The sequence below is a fragment of the Malaya genurostris genome, chromosome 2, assembly GCF_030247185.1.
Source record: "Malaya genurostris strain Urasoe2022 chromosome 2, Malgen_1.1, whole genome shotgun sequence".
Classification (NCBI taxonomy): Eukaryota; Metazoa; Arthropoda; class Insecta; order Diptera; family Culicidae; genus Malaya; species Malaya genurostris.
The window spans coordinates 310,504,342-310,524,239 of record NC_080571.1 but is presented as its reverse complement, the minus strand read 5'-3'; the positions used below and the strand labels follow the sequence as shown (position 1 = coordinate 310,524,239).

General features: G+C 36.1%; 1 protein-coding gene across 1 annotated transcript in view; it reads left to right on the top strand.

The window, feature by feature from the left end:
- LOC131431099 (neural-cadherin) overlaps positions 1-19,898 on the top strand; it is a 126,609-nt gene that overhangs the window by 99,435 nt on the left and 7,276 nt on the right. Inside the window, exons 9-11 of the mRNA XM_058596597.1 lie at positions 2,148-2,389; positions 10,249-10,458; positions 10,618-10,788. Coding sequence (XP_058452580.1) covers positions 2,148-2,389; positions 10,249-10,458; positions 10,618-10,788 — 623 coding nt within the window. The remainder of the gene's footprint in view (positions 1-2,147; positions 2,390-10,248; positions 10,459-10,617; positions 10,789-19,898) is intronic.

The following is a 19,898-nucleotide window of genomic DNA, read 5'->3' as shown; positions in this document are numbered from 1 at the left end:
CGTTGCCAGTAAACTGGAGTAGAAAAAATGGCGCGTGCATAGAAATCGATTTACCTTCACATAAAAAAACATTCATTTCATTTTTATCGTGACAACTCCTATGTTTTTATGCACTAATCGCATCTAAATTAAATTATCTAGACACTTTCAGGATAGATTTTTGATGCATGCCTTTGAAGGCAAGATATTCATTGAACAAGTTTGAAGTTGCCGTTTGCAATTCTTCCTTCAGAAAAAAGACTTTCCCGACCGCTACAGTCAATGAATCATTCTGAAATTTGCACAGAATAATCTAAACTAATTTTATAAAAGATTGTCAGCTCGGTTTGTTGATATTCGTCACCGTTTCTGAGAAAATCAGATTTGAAGCGTGAAAATAGCCCTCTAAATCACCCTAAAACACACTGGCCTCAGCCCTTAAGAGTAGTATTCCGAAATTATCAAAACTTGAAAGCTGCCAAAAATTCTACGTGTACTCTCAGGTGTTTTGTAACTCAGGGAATACGCATCGCACTTATGAAATCGAAAAAAAAACGCATAATTTTAAAAATTTGCATAAAAAACGAAAATTAGAGGAAAAGTAATTCATCTCGAAAAAAAGTCTTTGAAAAATAAAATTTCTAAGTCCTAGAGAGTCTTTAAAATGTTGTTTTTGAAATATCACTCAACGGGATCTCAACGGGAGCGGGTCGTTTCACCGAAAATCATTTCATCGAAAGCCGATTCGCCGAATGCCATTTTGCCGAATAGGCTATTTCACTGAAAGGGTCATTTAGCCGAAAGGGACATCTCGCCGAAAGAGTAATTTCGAATACATCATATTATTTTTTTGTCATTATGTCTCCTAGATAATGCCTGGTAGAAACATCTATGTAAATGCTTTGATGTTTAGTGGGTAATAAAATCAATAAAGTTTCTTGAGAACTTCTTTCTGAGGTTATTGAATCAATCTTCATTCAAGAAGTACAATTGTAGGTCACAAAACGGGTGTTGACGCTATCAGCATTCATTTGTCTTTATTTTGAATCTATTCTACTTACGATTTAATTGCACGATTCGGCAAATGACCCTTTCGTCGAAACGAATCATCGGGCGAAATGACTTTTGGCGAAACTGCTTTCGGCGAATTGGCTTTGGGTAAAATGCCCCTGATGTGATCTCAACGTTTCGTGCTTTTCTAAGACGAAACAAGATATATGCGGTTTTCTTTTTCTTCAAAAATACGCATTAAAAATCGCATAGCTTTAGAAATTTGCGGGAAAAACCACAAAAAAACGCATAAATTAAGATTGAATGTACTTTCAAACTGCGAAAATAAATGGCAAGTTAGAACGATTCATGAAAATTCTAGGAGAGCGACTCTAAAGACTGCCGATTTGTGCACCGATTTTTCCGCAAAATTTAAGATTGTGATCGATTGTCCCATGTGCTATGGATTGACTCTGGCTAAGTAGCTAAAAATGTCGATTGAACTCGATTCAACGTTAAATGTTTCTATTATCGGAAACACAAAGTTTTGCTATTGCATGATGTCAATAAGCTTAGAAAATAACCTATAGTTACTACCCGGAATTGACAAATAATCTCAATATCTTAATTGAAGTACATTCCAATTACATCAATGTCCTAATTCGTCATTCAAAATAGAAAAAATATGGACAACACTCGCAAAAAAACCGTAGTAATTTATTTAGACTATAAACCAAATCCATTTCAATTTAAACTGATTATGGAAATCACCAAAGCAAATGATTACATGGCACTACCCACTTTCCTCATCATGCCAGTAACATTCCGACCGTTTTTTACCATGAAAGGCTTAGTTATTTATGTATCTACCGGTAATTTCAAACCCCACCCATATCCTCGATTTCCGTTTCGGAGCTGAAACACGGCAATACTCATGAATCTCCATTTTGCTTTAATTCCAAGTTCCTGTCCTGCTCGCTTCATCGCTATCACCTGCTGCTGTTACTACTGCATTTGTTTGCTTTCATTTTCTTTTTTCATACTCGGATCCATCATAATCATAAATCGAACACATTTACCCATTTGCTGTGTGTGTACTTCTTCCCCGTCGTCCTCATCCACCTCATATGTCTCTCTCTATACATGTAAACATAATACTAACCAAATCCGGCAAACAGCTGTGGCGAGGGTCGCGTCATGTCGCCGGACGGCAAAGGCTGCATGGATCGGAACGAGTGTCTCGATTTGCCGTGCCTGAATGGAGGCATCTGCGTGAATCAGGAGCCCCGGTTGCGCTACCGCTGCGACTGCCCGGACGGTTTCTGGGGAGAAAATTGCGAACTAATCCAGGAGGGACAGACTCTGAAGCTGAGCATGGGCGCACTGGCCGCCATTCTTGTGTGTCTACTTATCATATTGAGTGAGCAATATTTCCCTAATGAATTTCAGTACATGGAAGTCTAGTCTTCCATCTTTGTTTTCCTGTTCTGTTTCACGTTATCTTATTATCGGTAGTTACTGTTTTTTTTTGCTTCCGTTGTCGTTCTGCTTTCACTTGTTAGAATGTCGCTGCATATTCATGATGAAATAATGCTCGTTTTTCGCTTTATGACGAACGAATAGTAGAAAGTAAAACACAATTTGCATGAATTTACCGTTTCCGCTTTTCATTACCATTAAGAGTTATTATCCATCCTAGAAGTGTAAAAATCAGTGTCCATGAAACGATAAACCTTCGTCCTACGCTAGCTTCCCCATATCATCCCGTTCCCCATTTCATCCCGAGAGTCCAACTAATCCACGATGCGATGAGCCATATTTCTAGCTATAAGATCGGTAAGTAGTAGAGAGTAGCAAATTTCACGTTGTTCCGTTCTTCTTTTTTTTTCGTCTCTTTTTATGGCACCAAATCTTTTTATTTGCCCCGCAACCATAAAACGACCACCAACCACCAACCACCCACTTGCAACCACACACTCACACATACACATGTACGAACCAAACAACGCGCACATCCAACCCGAAAACTGTATCCATGTGATATATATATGTGTGTGTGAATGTATGTGTTCACGTGTCTGTAGCTGCCCGGCTGGATACCGGAAGTCGGGTGCCCAGTGCATCAACAACAACGAGTGCCTGTGGCACCCCTGTCAGAATGGAGGCCGCTGTCGGGATTACAATCCGCCCAAAAAGTACGAATGTGTCTGCCCGATGGGCTACACCGGGATGCACTGCGAACTGGAACTGCTGGCTTCCGGGGTGTTGACACCGTCGAAGGACTTTATCATAGCGCTGATCGCATGCGTCAGTACGCTTATTCGTAAGTATTCTGTGTCCGGTAGAACCGGGAGCGGGGGCTGCCCTTTGATTAGCATAGAGCATTCAACGCGGATAACCCCACCCATTGTGAGTGCGGTTCACGCGAAACCGGGGTATCGAATCAACTCCAACGGTTCGATTTCAGCGGGAGATTGTGAAATGAGTTGTAGGTGAATTTCCGGGAATTGTGATGCTAGGATTGCATTTGAACAGGACCTTTTTGCGAGCTGATCAGTTCACATTGTGCTGGCAGCCAACCGTGATTTTTATTGGAATTGGATTGTTTTGTTTCTGTAAGAAAAAGTTGGGTTCGGAAACGAGTAACAAAACAAATTGGTGTTCGTGGTATATTGAAACATGAGATGAAGGATTAGATCAATACACCGCATCAAATTTTAACTACAGCCCTAAGCGTCTGTGAGTTTCAAGGTTAGTTTGCAATGCGATACTCAATGAACAATATAACTTTCATCTTCAAGAAAGTATCGCAGTATGTTTTGAGAAATTGTTCATTTTCCTGTACAATAAACGGATGAGGAATTTCAAACCAAAGTTTAACTAGAAACGTAACGCATACTCCACATGAGCAAAACTGTTTGAAATAACTTCGTTCTTTGGTGTTTTTACAGAAAGCAGATTGTAATGAAGAAATTTATTCAGCCACGAGTGACGTATTGACGAGAATTTTGAACATACTTTTAGGAGCATTTGTGAGGAGCCCACTTAACCATATGTATCTTTCAAAATCCAATCGGATGAAGAGTCGGTAATCTTCTACCCTGTGAAATTTATCTGAAATTAAAATGAAGGAAACAGAATGTTTTTCTCTGAAGAAAAGCAAGGCTGTATATTCAATGGTTATATAGTAATTCCAACCATTTTCTATTCGTATTTGGATTTCATTGAGAAATTCTAGCTTTCGACATTAGGGTTCATTTCTATGATTTTCCAGTATTCCACATTCCCTGCTCTGTTATTGTAAAACTAATCTACTCAAAAGATCAGTAAACCCATGTTACGGAAATGGACCGAAAAAACAGTCTTCCACACATGTACACTGTGTTCAGTCGATGAAGCTCATATTTTATAATTCATAACCCAAGCCTCCATTCACGAAGTATTATTAACTTATGTGACTCTTCTTACGAATCAAATCTCAAATAAAGTAATCATTTTGTACGAGGAAAATTAAAATCAACGTAAATTCTTTTCGTGAACCTATATCGGATTTTGCATAATTCGTACAAAATATGTGCTGTGACTGTGAGGTAATGTTTAAATTGAATTCTGAATCATAGTTACGGCTTCCAGATTACCGATTTTCCTCGAAAACCATGACAATTGTGGTAATTTCGGAACGGATTTTATGAGTCAACGACGGAAAACAATGCTTGAGGTCATTTCAAAGTCAAAGATGGTTACTTCCGGATAGTTTTATACTCTTTGAAAATCCTTACAAAAGTTTCCACATCTTTTTTCGTTACTAGTTCATCAAATTCGTTCTCTAATTTTATGTATTGTAAGGTTTATTTCTGACAAATTCTTATACTAGAAGTCGTCATTTTGGATTTTTTCGACCACAACTATCTACCCTTATAACACATCCCGAAGTTACGCATATTGTAAGGAATAACGATACTTCCGGTTTATAGCGATCCTAAAACATCATTAATTGGAAGATAGCTTTTTGTTTACGTCTTACTTTATTTTTATTTGGCGGTTATATTTCTTGTCGTTTGGCCCCTTCGAAACGTCGGCTTCTGAAGCAAAATAAATGTTTTGTAAATCAGCACTTAAAAGTCATCTTTCGATAAATGACCTCAAACCTGGTCGCACTGTTTTTCCAATGAAACACCATTTTCCAGCACCTAATCCTTCACATTCGTTCCAAAAAGAATCCCAATTTATATACATTGGGAAAATTTTATTTGAACAATACTAAAAACGAACGGTAATAATGATGTACTCTGACAATAAAAAACCTTGATATTTTTCAACTCCAAAAATATTTCGTAAACAAGAGCGCTTTCAACAATAACAGCTTGAATCGGAAAATTTGTAATCGAAATTACAACTCCGACAGTTCAAAATCGAACATCAAACTTCGACACTTCTAACCGACAAACAAGTTGGAGCTTCAATAATTCAACGTAACCGTAACAACCGAAATTTTGAGCTCCAGCAGTTTTGATACTGACTGTGTCAAACCCTAAACGATTTTCAATACAAAACATCGTGAACAAAAGTTGCGAACAGTTTCATTTCCAATATGACAATTTTTCATTTGAAATGCTTTTTGGTTATGCTTGATTTCGACTGGGCTGATAATTGTAGAAAATCAGGAAAACGGCTGTCTCAGTCTTTTAATACAAACAAATATTGTTTATTGTTCGACGTTTCGGCCTTTGGTTTAAGCCTTTTTCAAGGGAATTGAATTGACTATTTATTGACTTTAAACGATAAACTATTTCCCTTAAAAAAGGCCGAAACGTCGGACAGTAAACAACATTCGTTTGTAACGTTTTGTATTACAGCCGTTTTCCTGATTTCCCGTAATTTGTTTCTACAATTTAAGTAGGCTACAACTGTCTTGTTCTCCAAAATTAAAAAAAACTTCATTGAACTAAACGATCTTATATCTATCAGCCCAAAGCAATTTCCTGAATTACGAGGAGAACGACTTACTTCAATTTCCAGTTAAGTGAATACAACGTAGCCTACAACTCACTCTTTTGCCTTTCATGCATTAGCAATTAACTGCTGCAAAGGTTTTAAAATTGAGATCGACTTTCTCTCGCTTAGATAATATTTTGTTCTCGTCTTCAGTATGACAAACCGTTAATTTTTCTCGGATGAGGAGACCGCTTCGACTCAAGCCAAAATTCTTAAATAGACGAATGCATTTTTTTTTGCATGCACATTCTTCAACTCGTTGTAACTCGAATTCTGATACTTGTTTAAAAACGATGTCCAAAAGTACTCTTCGATTGGGCACTCTAGAATATAATTTAGGCGTTTTGGCAACATGAACCGTGTTTGTGCTTTAGGTGCACATTACCGATTTTAAAATTTCTTCACGTTTCATCTAAGACTCGTCAGTGCAGAGCAGTTCACATTGAACTGCTCAATGCAAAACTCGGCAGTTCAATTTGAACCGCTAAGCAGACGTAAAATTAACGCTATTTACGAAACACTTCTTTCTATTGCGCCGAAACGCAGTAGCTAATCTGACGTCCCGACGGAAAACGCACAGGCGACTTTGCTGGCCGACCACAGTTTTTGGTAATTAATTAGGCTGTGAGCCATTTCGCGGTTAATTTTAACTTTTGATTGAAATCTGACACTTGAGCGGTTGTTTTGTGTCGAGTAGTTAATATTAACTAAAGCTGCGCCCATTTAAAAGTTTGACGGATGGAAAGTTATTTGGGTTTATTTTGCACTGAAACTAATTTCAACTAAAGAATTTATATTAGAATTTTCTTTGCAAGATTTATTTCAGTATCGGAAAATAATCGCCGATCTGTCAAAACTAACCATGCTTTCGAGCAGGGTTATTTTTGACAACATCAAAATAACCGCTCGAGTGTCAGATTTCAACCAAACGTTAAAATTAACCACGAAATAATTCACAGCCTTAGGGGACTCTAAAATGCTGATACAAAGATAAAAGTTGACTGATTTTTTGTTAAGAATTCTGAAACTAACCGAGAAAATAAAATGAAATATAATCGCATCTCATATTTTGTTTTGCTTCTAACAAATAATGAAAACCGTAACAAGTAAATTTAATTAGTATCTATTTTAAAAACAAAGAAATTACAGCTATTACAGTTTGAAGGCACTTTCCAAACATCAAACTTCTAATAAAAATAGTTCTCTCATGTCAGAATACGTTTTTCTATCTCAAAAATTACAAATTGCTTACAGTAGCCTTTCTCTTAGATGTCTCCGTTCCCGAGATATTTAGACGAAGTTATTAAAAATTCAAACCAAGGTTTTTGTTGAAACGCGTAGTTTCAGTAATTAATTGTTCATTGTATATTTTATTTAAAATATCTCCTGTTACATGTGCAGAGTTGAAAGAAACAGTGCTAATTAACTAAAACCAATGTTGCTTGAATATCGAAAATGCAACAAACATCAACAACATTTTTTTTCTGAATTAGTCCCATAGTCTTATGTATATGTGTGATGAGCCATATCCCAACACTCTCCCATAGCTGCTTCGCAACGAGATATGATGAATAATTTAGATGAAGAATGCTTCGCGAAGAATTGAATTCAACGATCATAGCAGTGACGCTATTCGAACCAATCCGAGGAGTAAGGTAAATGAACGAATGACAAACGAATGAAAAAAACGAATATACACGATGATGTATGCCAGCAACGAAGAATATATTAGTAGATTCGGGTTCTCCACGATTATTGCTTATTTATTTTCACCCTTTTCTCTTCTATGCGGTGAATAGTTCAACGTTATTTGAAACGGTTGTGAGTAATATAAAGAAGCTTGCACTGAAGATGGACGAATGAATTAGTTATACGAAGAATATGTGCAACATTGACTAAAACCTGAATTCCTTGCATTTCAAGTAAAAATATTTTACTTCTAGAGGAAACCGATTTTAATGCTTATAAGAAGAGCTTCTCCTGTGAAGCGTGGAATAAAAAAACTATGGATTGCATAAATTTTATGAAAATTATCGAATTATCCCTAAGATATCGTTTTTCAAACATGTTTTCCAAACTGGCGTGCACGATATCTAAAGGACGGCTTGACCAATTTAATAAAAATTATATCGCATTGAAGGGAATTGAATACTAGATGTAACACCGTTGAGAAAATTATAAAAAAAATATTCCACATTTCAAAACAAATTTGACGAACAAATAATTTTGTTCGTTCAAGATTTAACTTCTAAGACTGTAATGCACACCGTTTAACTCAGCGAAAATAACATGCCCCATTTTAAGCAATCGTATCTCAGGAAAAACTCGATATTTTTTTTACAAAAAATCGCTCCATAGCAGTCTCTAATAATCAATAATAAGTGCATAAAAGTTGTGGATTGGGCTACCCATAGTTTTTTTTTCATTAACGCTCGAAATGAAGGAACGAAAAACTTAAGCTGTGAAATCATTTTCTAGTGTTTAAATGATTATTTTCCAAAAATAACTTGAAAATTTACTTTTACTAAGATTAACGTCTAATGTTGGTCATTATAACTTGATCGAAAAAGCGTGTTTTCAATTTGATTTGTCGGTTGATTTTGTGATTCTTGGAAGAGCATTCAAATTATTTTCCTAGCACCTTTTCCAGAGTGTCCCATAATTTTCTATAACTTTCTCGCGGTCATCATTCTTGTACACATAACGGTTTTTGAGAAGCAAAAAAAAACAAATCAGTCAGAAGTCGAGTTGATCTCTACAATCGTGAAGAACAAATGGTTTGCCAAGTTTTATTCAAGTCGGAGTATGTGAAGGATTTGGTCACAATCTGAATGCCGTTAATAATATTTAATTTGCACAAATACGATTCTCATAATCGGAAAGTGTGATCAGCTATGGAAATCTTTTCGAATTTCAATCTGTGTTCTATTTTAATACCATGTTCAATCAGTGAGCTCAAAAATCGTGATTGAAAATTTATCCCAAAAGAAGCTAATCTTTGCATCGAAACGTTGAGGCGCTGATTGAAAATTGACAAATGAAGCAAGAAAACACGAAAAAGATTGGATTTTGATTTACATTTTGTGGTTTTATACAAAAAACTCTACATTGTTGCTCTAATTATCTCTTATATTGTTATTGTATTAAGGATTTTTTTAATAATGCATAATTCAATCTCCTCAAGAAAATTATAAACTTAACAACGGAATTCGATGTAGAAACAATTTTTACAAAAGTATCTGCATTGAGCATGTGTGATCAGTAAATTTTGAATAGGTTGAAGTACAGTCTTAACATCCATAGGGAATCAGAATATTAAGAGTCAATATCAAGTGCAATACCGAATATTTCAGCCCAATGGTATATCACTGCAATCATCATTTCACCATCTGTCCAAACGTATAAACAAAGAGCACAGCATTCGCACATCATTGTTCATTGTCTAGTTTTTTCATTCACTTCCCCGCCGCCGGAACCGGCATCCATACATGCATTCCGTAGATAAGTGTCCCGCAGTGCTTGAGTGGGGCATCCAAAATCTTCTCTAAATCCATACTGAAACGAATGCTGGGGGGGAAAAAACGAACACTTGCATGATTGTCGTCATAGTCAAGAAGAAAAGCCAATGCGGGGATTTTGGGAGCATTCAGAATGCTACAGATTTCTGACAGGATCTAGAGAGGATTTTTCGCCATTGTAACGCTGCACTAAAAATATTCATAGAATTCTATTATTGTCATGCGATATCTTCTAGTTATTTCCTGCAATTTATTCATTCCACTAGAAGTTTCGTTTCAGTTAATTCGATAGCATAACGTTTAGAGCGAAACTCGCTTCGCGAAGCAATACTAGTTACTTAGTTTATCTCCGCTGCACACCCTCACTGTTCGTTGTCATGCATAAAATGCTACTGCATTTCTTTTTCTATTTCCCTTTACCGTCCGGTAAGTGCTAGAGCTTAGGTGTCCTTATACCGAATAGCGGAAATACTAGAATATAGGTGAATGTTTCTTCGTTTCCAATTTCTTGGGTAAATACTCCGAATGCCATTTCCGGTCGCCACAAAGCTCTTTTCGGTTTCGTTACTTGTACGAATTGGACCACCACAAGACCCACCGTGAGCATTGGAAAAGGCTTTCGAGTTTTAAATTTTTAATAAAGAAAAATTGAACCCGAACTAATCTCCGTTTCAACCGACCGGTCCTTTTTCTTGGTTTCCGCTATCTATGCTGCTGCTGCTGCTGTTGCCGGACTGCCACAATCCGATTTTTGAACACCAAACAGTCCTTGTACTAGTGTTTGTGGTTTACAACCGAAGACGAGAATCGCACATCAAGTATCCAGGACCGGACGACGATGTGCGGGAGAACATCATAAACTACGACGACGAGGGAGGCGGTGAGGACGATATGACCGCATACGATATCACCCCACTACAGATCCCGATCGGACCGATGCCGGAGCTGACACAGTGCAAGATGGCACCGCTGATGTGTAAGTGCCTTTTTGACGTAATTTCCTTTGATCCTTCAGATGGTTCCGTGGCTGATGGAGCTGGGGCTTAGCGCAAAACTAATCGACCCCAGCCACAGCAGCGATTTTTTTTTGTTTTCGACACCGTGCTGATTTCGTACTGTTTTATTCAATTCACAGACCCCGTAATGACGATGGGACCCGGTCACGAACCGAACGTCGGTATGTTCATCGACGAGCACAAGAAACGGGCGGACAGCGACCCGAATGCACCTCCCTTTGATGACCTGCGGAATTACGCTTACGAGGGCGGAGGCAGCACGGCCGGATCGCTCAGTTCGTTACAGTCAGGTGAGTCTCTTGATTGGATGTTTGCGCAAATTGCCATGATTGGTGGAACGAGTCGTGTTAGCGAGTGGGGGAGGGGTCTACTATTAGGGCTCTGTTCTCACATGTGACTTGACTTTGTAGTACCTGCCTGGTGCCGGGAACGAAAGCAGAAAACGAACTCGTTCCAAGCGTTTCTCTAGTGTTGTGCTAAAGTGCTAGTATACTCTTTTTAAATTTATTCATATTCATTCGATAATTGGCTTTTCATTTGTACTTTGAATACAAATAGTTACGTTCACTTATGTTTGCATTAATGTTGATGAAAAAATGGTTGCCTTATCTTGTTCCCACACGAAAAATAGCATTGCGCAATCATTATCCGATTTACTCTCAAATGCCCATGCTCATCGTTCCAAACACGTGATTATTTTTTTTAACAATTCAAGATTCTTATGTAGAGCTTCTGAGCTTCCCCTTCTGACCTCAATAATGAACGGATGATATAAACAAATTAAATTTGTTTTCATCACAGGCACACAAAAGTAGTTTCCCTATCGATTTCTATTTCATTTAAATTAACCCTTATGCACTCGAATGGGTACCCGGGTACCTTTTCGAATTTCAAAATAAGAAATTTCTGAGTTAGGTTTAAACTAAGATTCTGCAATTCGGTCAATTCCAAGAACTAGTTGGACCATAACTTCTCATGCTTTGACTTTTCATTTTACAGTAAGGGGGGTCGAATGGGGGGGCTCAAATTTTTTTTATTACGTAAACACCCGAATGGGTACCCGGGTACCCACAAATAAAAATGCTTGTAACTAAGGCAAATTCCATCCGATTTGAATTTTTTCAGTACGGGTAAATTCAGAAATTTATCCACTTTTCGATGGCCGTGTATATTGCTGTAGTAGGTTCTTCTGGTTCCCGTTAATCCGGATTTCCGTAGAATGTTCCGACACTTGTGTTTTCCACCATAAATGTCATTTACTAATTTGAAACTTTTCCAAACCAGCTATTTGAGAAAGGCCGTACCAAAATGAACCTTTTGTAGAAAAATGACGTCATCTAAAGGGTAGTTGGCCTATTCTGGACTTACTCTCATAGAACGAAAAAAAGGAAATATAAATGAGAACGAAACTGTTTGGGAAGTAACTTCGTGATGTTTCGAAATGTTTGTTGCCAGAATTAAAAATTGTATTGCGTGCTCCTCGCAATAGGCCTGAAGTACATAATAATTTTCAAACTGAAGATAAGAAAGTGAAGTATATAAGGGAACATACATAAAGTACGTCACGCGTTTAGGGGGGAGAGGTTTCAAAAATACGTGACAATACATGGTGAAAAGATTGAGAAATGCTCGACAAAGGGGGAAAGGAGTGGTAGAAAAATTCAAAATTTTATGTTACGTACATAACGGATGCCCCCTGAAATATATAAACATAACAACTCAGCATAGCACTTGATTTCATATAGCAATTCTTAGATAAGATTACAAAAATACGTGAAATCCGTGTATAAATGCCTCGATGTCGGAACTCATTTAGGATATCCGGGTTCCTGGGAACCAGGAGCACCATGTCCATCTTTATGGGTACCAATCCCAAAGAGCTTAAGTTCCTGAATCCAACAGTGCTAAAATTACTTCAATCGGTTGAAAAATGCTCAACTTACAGCGATTTAAAAAAATGGGTACCCGGGTACCCATTCGGGTGGTTAAAGGTGTTTTTTTTTTCGAGTGCACAACGGTTAATGGCGTTCTCGATTTTGAATTGCTCTACATTTTACCGGTGATGCGAAGCTTACACTAAAACCGCTCGTTTTTTGCCAATCAAACTACACTATTGCTACACTTTTGCTGCATCGATACCACCTGTGTAGCACTCATCAAAAGTTCGGTGTATCTCTGTTTGTTGTAGTCAAGGGTTACTATGTAGTGCAATCGAAAAACCAAAACGCCATGAGCGTAAAGTTATTCACAACAAATAAAGACTGCACTCGAGAATTGTGTGCAACACTGTGTTTTGTGTTTTTTTTAATTGGATGGGCAAAACTTAATGAAATTTCGAGAATGTCTAGTTTAGAAAGTAATGTTTCCATGTGTCAAACTGTCAAATTTCGTTACAATCTGTCTATTGGTTAACCAGATGGTCTTCAAGTAAAAAATGCTTTAACAAAGCAGTGCGCAGTTGTGGAAAATCTAGGCTAGTCCCACCAGAGCTAATAAAAGTCATTTTCATTGACTCAAAACAGACGCAAATGACAAGAAATTACTGTCACTCTCAGCTTCGCTTGCAAACTATAAGAACGAAATCCATGACATAAGCGGGACAGTAGTTTCATTTACTCTTTCGGTCATTTGCGGTTTTCAGTGAAAATCCCGTAGTATGCAGTGTCAATATTCAACCGAAGCTTTGAGAATCGAAAATGACAGAAAAGGTTTCACAATGACTTTTAACTGTTACCGCTCGAATTTGTAGTTATTTTGGTTTCCAAATAGGTTCTGGGATGTAATTCTTTCGATTTGTCATATTTTAGTCCCTCTCAGGGCCGGTGAAAGAGGTGGGTACGGTGGGTAGTACTACACACCTGAAAATTCCAAAGGTAGGTAATTACCCACCTGGAATTTCTAACGAAAAACAATGGTAATACACGGAAAAACCGAAATCAGCATTTTGGCGAAAAAATTAGTTGATTTTCTGATTTTAGTTAGTTATTTTTTGAGACAACTAAAAAAATCTTACTTTTGCTAATTTAGATTTTCTAATTCTAGTTCCCTTAATAATAATAAAATATTTGTTGAAATGGCTATTTTTTTAGTTGAATTCACCAATTAAACGTGCTGTCATTTCTTAGCTAAGGCACACTTCATATCCATTCAACTAATTTTTTAGTTGAATAAGAGAAATAAAACGTTGTTTTCAACCAACATAAATGGTTGAATTGGTTTCTGCAATTTGCAGCTATATGGCGCTCTGTCACCGAAAAAATGTTAACACCGTAATGACTACTAGCCACTAGATGGCACACTACTGTCGAAAAAAATTTCAGTCGCGGTTATCTTTTCTATATTGGCAGGTATAAATACGATGTTGTATTGGAGAAAAAGCAATAAACGAAAATTTGAAATTTTTCTTCTAAATCGCTGTTCTCTTCATTTGACTTCGCGAAATCGACTCTCTCACTGGAAACTTTGAGCACTCAGAAAATAAAAACCGAATACAAGTACTACACCGAACGGTGTAGCCCGGAATGTTAGAAGATACAAAAAACATCATTTGGCGTGTACAATTAGAGTGCAACATTCGAAACTCACTTCACTGTTTCGCGTAAAAACATTATTACCCACAGTTGCTTCAAATGCGCACAAATTCTGCATAATTACACTTTCCACTGACAGTTTATGTCATTTTTACATATCGATTTAGAAATTTATATATGGATATATCGTAACACATGCGTAAAACATCTAAACAATTTGCAAGCAGTTTCAACAAGACTGTCCTCTTTAGCTTTTTAATGGATTGTTTTGCTTTGACACTTCTCATGAGTTTTTGGCTAATAAACTTGTTAATAAAACCAATTTCATTTTTGTTTTCTTTGTGCTGTCCTTCAGTAATGACAGTGATAAATAAATAGAAACAAATTTTTTGATTTTTCAATAACGAAATTAGTTGTCAATGAGAATTTCGTGTTGGATTGAAATATTGCTGGTTTGTGTCCAGAATATTCGCCAACTAAACACATTCTCTAAAAATAAGAGTTTTTTCAGCAAAGTAAATTCTCAATTTTAACTAATTTTATAGTTATTTTGGAAATTTTGTTGTTAAAATCAACTAATTCAAAAACAGTAATACGAATTAGGCGCAGAGCTAATTTCGGTCGTTCCGTGTATAAGTATTGTTCATGAATATCGAAAGTTTAAGAATAAGTATTATTTATTACAATAAGAATGTTTTTAATGTAACTCGGAATAATAAATAAAATCAAAATTATAGAACCCTAATATGTTACTCAGCTAGTAGAGTAATGGTGTGAAGATATACAGCAGAAAGGTAAGATGTGACAAGGATCATTTGAGTAAGCAGAAATCTTTTAGTAACTTAACTTTTACTTTTTTCCAAACAGAGGAGACGAGCTTAAGCATCTGATCAATTAATCACTCGTGTATAGGAAAGTACCGATAAAAAATATAATTACTCAAAATCTTTTGACGTAGGGCTACGTCCTCACGGAACGACCGAAATTAGCTTTGCGCCTAATTCGTATTACTGTTTTTGAATTAGTTGATTTTAACATCAAAACTGCCAAAATTATTATTTTCTTGAAAAAAGTTCTTGTTTTTAGCAAATATATTTAGATGGCGAAAATCCTGGACACAAACCAGCAACATTTCAATCCCACACGAAATTCTCGTTGTCAACTAATTTTGTTGTTAAAATCAAATAGTTTGACGCTGTTTGGCTGTCATCATCACTGCAGAGAGACAGCACAAAGAAAACAAGAATGCAATTGGTTTTATTAACAAGTTTATTAGTCAAAAACTCATGAGAAGTGTCAAAGCAACACAATTCGTTGAAAAACAAACAGGATAATCTTGTTGAAATTGTTTTGATACATTTTATATACAGATTTTGAAATTTCTAACTGACCTATATGTAAAACTGCTGTAAAGTTGCTTGGTTTAAGTTTATTTGTGGAGTGCTTTCAGCTATCAGTGAATTATTAAAAGATTAACTAACAATCATTTCTGTGACCAGTGCGAAAGTACATGTTTATTGCATATTCTATGCTTGCTTTGCCATTTCGACTTCTATCTCTGAACTTTTTGTATGAGACGACATCTGAATGCTTTAGTTTCCGCTTAGTACATGTAAATAAACGAAAATATACTCGTTTAGTCGCTCAATAATCAGAAAAGAAAGTAAACAAATCGAAACTGACACTTCCCTGTACGGTCATTTGGAAAATTTACCGTGATGTTACAAGCAGCATCTACAACAATAGAGTAGGACACATGAATCAAAGAGCTACTATCCGAAATGGTAAGACATTTTCATTGGCCATTCATTACATTCCGTGCCTAACCAAAGCAGATCGTTTGTAATTAAGCTTCGTGATTGTAAGTGAGAGTTTACAATGAACAAACAAAATGTTACTTTGGAGAAGCAAATCATTTTTACAGTGCATAAGAATTCAACAAATTAGATGAAATGAGTTATAATCAGGACCGTACCCATATGTATTGTTTCTTTTGTTAAGAGGCCTTTTACAAACTTAGGAAAGCAGCTATTAGTTTATAGTGCAAAATCAATTATTCACATTATAAACAGAAATAAATTTATTAAACTCAAGAAAGTTTATTGATCAAATCAACTGACAATTCCAATTAAAATAAATTAATTAATTAGACTCGTTTTGGCTGTAGCTAAAATTAACAGTTCGTATTCGTTGGAATCAGTATATATTTTACTTAACTCAAGAAGGTTTATTGTTATTATTAACTGTCAATTTTCATTGAAATTAACAACAATATCACTTAATTCAACAACATTTTTTATTGAAATCAACAATAATTATTTGTTAAAATCAACCATAGTTTTGCTGATTTTGTTAAAAATATTAGTTGAATGAAAGTGGAACGTGTCTTTGCTAAGAAATGACAGCATGTAAATGTTGCAAAATCAACTGAAAAATTAGCAAATTCAACCAACTTTTTAGCATTATTAAGGGGTTCAAAAATAACAAATCTGAATTAGCAAATATGAGAATTTTTTAGTTGTCCTAAAAAATAACTAACTAAAATCAGCAAATCAACTAATTTTTTCGCCAAAAAGCTTATTTCGGTCTTTGCGTGCTTGTTTGCTATATCGAGGTGCAAGTTCAAAATACAGTAAATAAAACTGTACAAACAATGGTTTGAACATTTACATCTCAACTATTTTTCAACTGATTTTAGATATCATTACACATACTGCTTGGATATATTTTTACGCAACGATTCGAGTAGATAAATCTATATATTTTAGATAATTGGTGATTGAAACTTCAATGTGTAACGAACCATGTCTAATTTTTCTTGTTTCCCAAAACATTTTATCAGGATTTGCCCGGTTTTCGTGATATTTCTGCTCTTCAATGAGTACGTTCCTCTTCCGAAACATCACCATCACCGCTTACGGAAGACCGCTTCAGTCGATGACCAGCTTGCGGGCCACCCGTCGGGCCTTCGTAGGACAAGTAGTCGCTGGGAGCTAGGTTATTGAGAATATGGTGGGTGAGGAAACAGAACGAAGACCAATCCGTTCAATTTGGCCATTAGTTTCATTGACTTGTGGCACGGAGCATTGTCTTGGTTAAAAATGGTTTTTTCGATGTTGCATTACAAACACATTAATAATTCAATGTATTAATCACTTTAGATGGTGCTTTCTTTTTCACTATAGTCAATGTTTATTATACCTCGAGTATCTGAAAACTGACGCCATGATTGTTCCAGCTATCTGTTACATTTTCGGATGACTTTCTCCGTATGAATGCTAATATGACTCCGGAGAAAAATGGTGGATCCAAGTTTCGTTCACTGTTTCATACAAACGAAAGATATCCTTTTTATTGCGTCATAACAGTGCCAAACAGCTCTCTGGATCGTTAATGCGTTGTTGCTTTTGTTCGATTGAAAAAAAACCTTTTATAAGCCCAGATTTTCGCGTAAGATCATAAAAGCGCTTCCAGTTAATGTCTTAACCATTTCAGCATATTTAATTTTACGAACTTCAATTTTGCGTTTATTCATCGCGATTATCAAAACTTGCTTGACTTTTTCTGACGATTGCATCATTTGGTCCCGTTTGAAATCAGAATACACACAAATCTTTCTTTTCAATGGATCTGAGTGCGGGTAAAACCTCTCAAACCGTTGCTTTATCAGCATACAGAACTCGTTATTTCCATTTTTTCATAAGTGAACAAGTAACGCCACGGTGAGATCAAGGTGAAAATTTGACATCTGAAGGTTAGTTCTTTCGAAAAATGAGGTAAGTTTGACATTTGGGTCAGTCTTGGGACTTTTTGCACAATGTGTTATGCACATCAGCGACTGGACTGTTTATGGATTTGTTTTATGCGCCGTTCGCTTCGCACGAGACATATTTTGATCGAAAATCGGCAGGATGACATGCGCAAATTCAGCACCTTCCATCATCAGCCCCAACGAACTTAACGGTCAGAGTAACTAAAATTCTCAAAGAATTAATTTCGAAAATTCGCACACACAAATAAGTTTATTCGGAACAAGACAAATACTCAAAACAAATAATGGCAGTGATTTTGAATCTAGTTGGGGAGTCCTATGTCAACAGTTCGAACAACCCCACAGTAGTTCCGTGGCGTATTTAATCCTTAAATGTGCAATTTCGTTTTAAAACAAAATACCGAAAATGCTTCAAGCTTCGAACTTACACGTTTCATGCAATTTAATAACGGAACAAAATATTTAAGCAGTGTGCCTAAAAATATATTATATTATTGAATAAAAAAAAATATTGTTGAAAAATCGAAAAACTACCCACCTGGGCTTAACATGTTTCACCGGCCCTGGTCCCTCTTTATAGTCATTCGTCACTCATTTTCAATACATCGATAAAAGAATGAGAATTGAGATTCTGCTGATGCTCCCTGAAGGCGTTAGTTTGGTTTCGTCTCGTCATAGAGGAAAGAGTGACATTGGCAATTATACTCTCTCTTTTTTCAATGAGAATCGAGAATGTAATATAATATAATATAATATAATATAATATACAGACATGAAATTCGAAAAATCCAGGTTTTCGTTGAAATGCCTTTTTAATAAATCTACATATACGAGCAAAGTTATTGTAAATGGAATATAGACTGCTTCTAGAAAATAGGTTACCACAAGTAAATTTATGGATTTTGATACGTAGATTAATATTCATGCAACATTTTGATTTGATAACTAGTTATAATAAGAATGTAGCAAGAAATACAAATCAAAGTAATTTTTTTTCAGACTACATTTTTATAGTGTTGAGGATCACTTTTTCTGCTGTTTATTTGAAGAAATGTTCAGTTTTTGTATTAAAAATTCTTCCATAATGAGCAGCAACATTCCTCGTAAGGTTATATCATTATATGACTTGAAATAGAGGGAATAAATCTAGAAAAAAAAAATTAGTTACTCATATTTTCATAAACATTACCTGCTATTGCATTTCATCCGGATCAAACTTTCGGTTCGAGAGTAACGAGGTAAAATATTTAAAGAGATTGGAAAATGTGCAATCGATTTTCTCAAAAACCACCACACCGATTTCATTGAATTTAAGTTCAAATAAAGGGTCCTATAGCCTGCAAATAATGTTCATCCGGATTCAACTTTCGGCTCCGAAGTAATGGGATTTTTTTTATTTAATAATGTATTATAATTTTAGGCACACTGCTTAAGCTCTAAGATGGCAAGGGTATTTTCTAATCTTAATTAACGACTAACTCAAAACTAGAATAGTATCATTAGACTATGTCATCTCGGGTTCTCGAAAATCCAGCTTTCAGCTGGCGATCGGCCGTGGTCGATGAATTGAATATTGCATGAGTCTTCCAGATGGCGTTGGTAAATATCTATGCTGGCCGCATTCTTTGTGGATCCGCGGGAAACACCTTCAGACTACGTAAACCCGGCGGGTGGCCCGCATGCTGGTTTTCGACTGGAGCGGTCCTCCGTGGGTGATGATGTTATGGAAGATAATGAGTAATGGGATGAAATGTGCAGAAAAATTAAATGTGCTCAGTGTGCTCAGATTTCTCGGAGACCGCGGAATCAGTTTTTACAAACTTAGATTCAAATGTAAGTTTTCAAAATCCCATAGAATCTTTTTGAATTTGATCGGAATAAGACTTCTGGTTTCGGGAGTACAGGGTAATATGAATAAAAATTTCAATTTCAAGACTGTATTCTATACATAGCGCTCGTTTTTTTTTACGGAAAACAGTACATTTTGTGCAAAAATCAAAAAAATACAATCAATTATTACAATTACATCGATTTTGAATAAACAGTGCATTTTGCAATACGCATTTTATCTAACAACTAGCTGACCCGTCGAACTTCG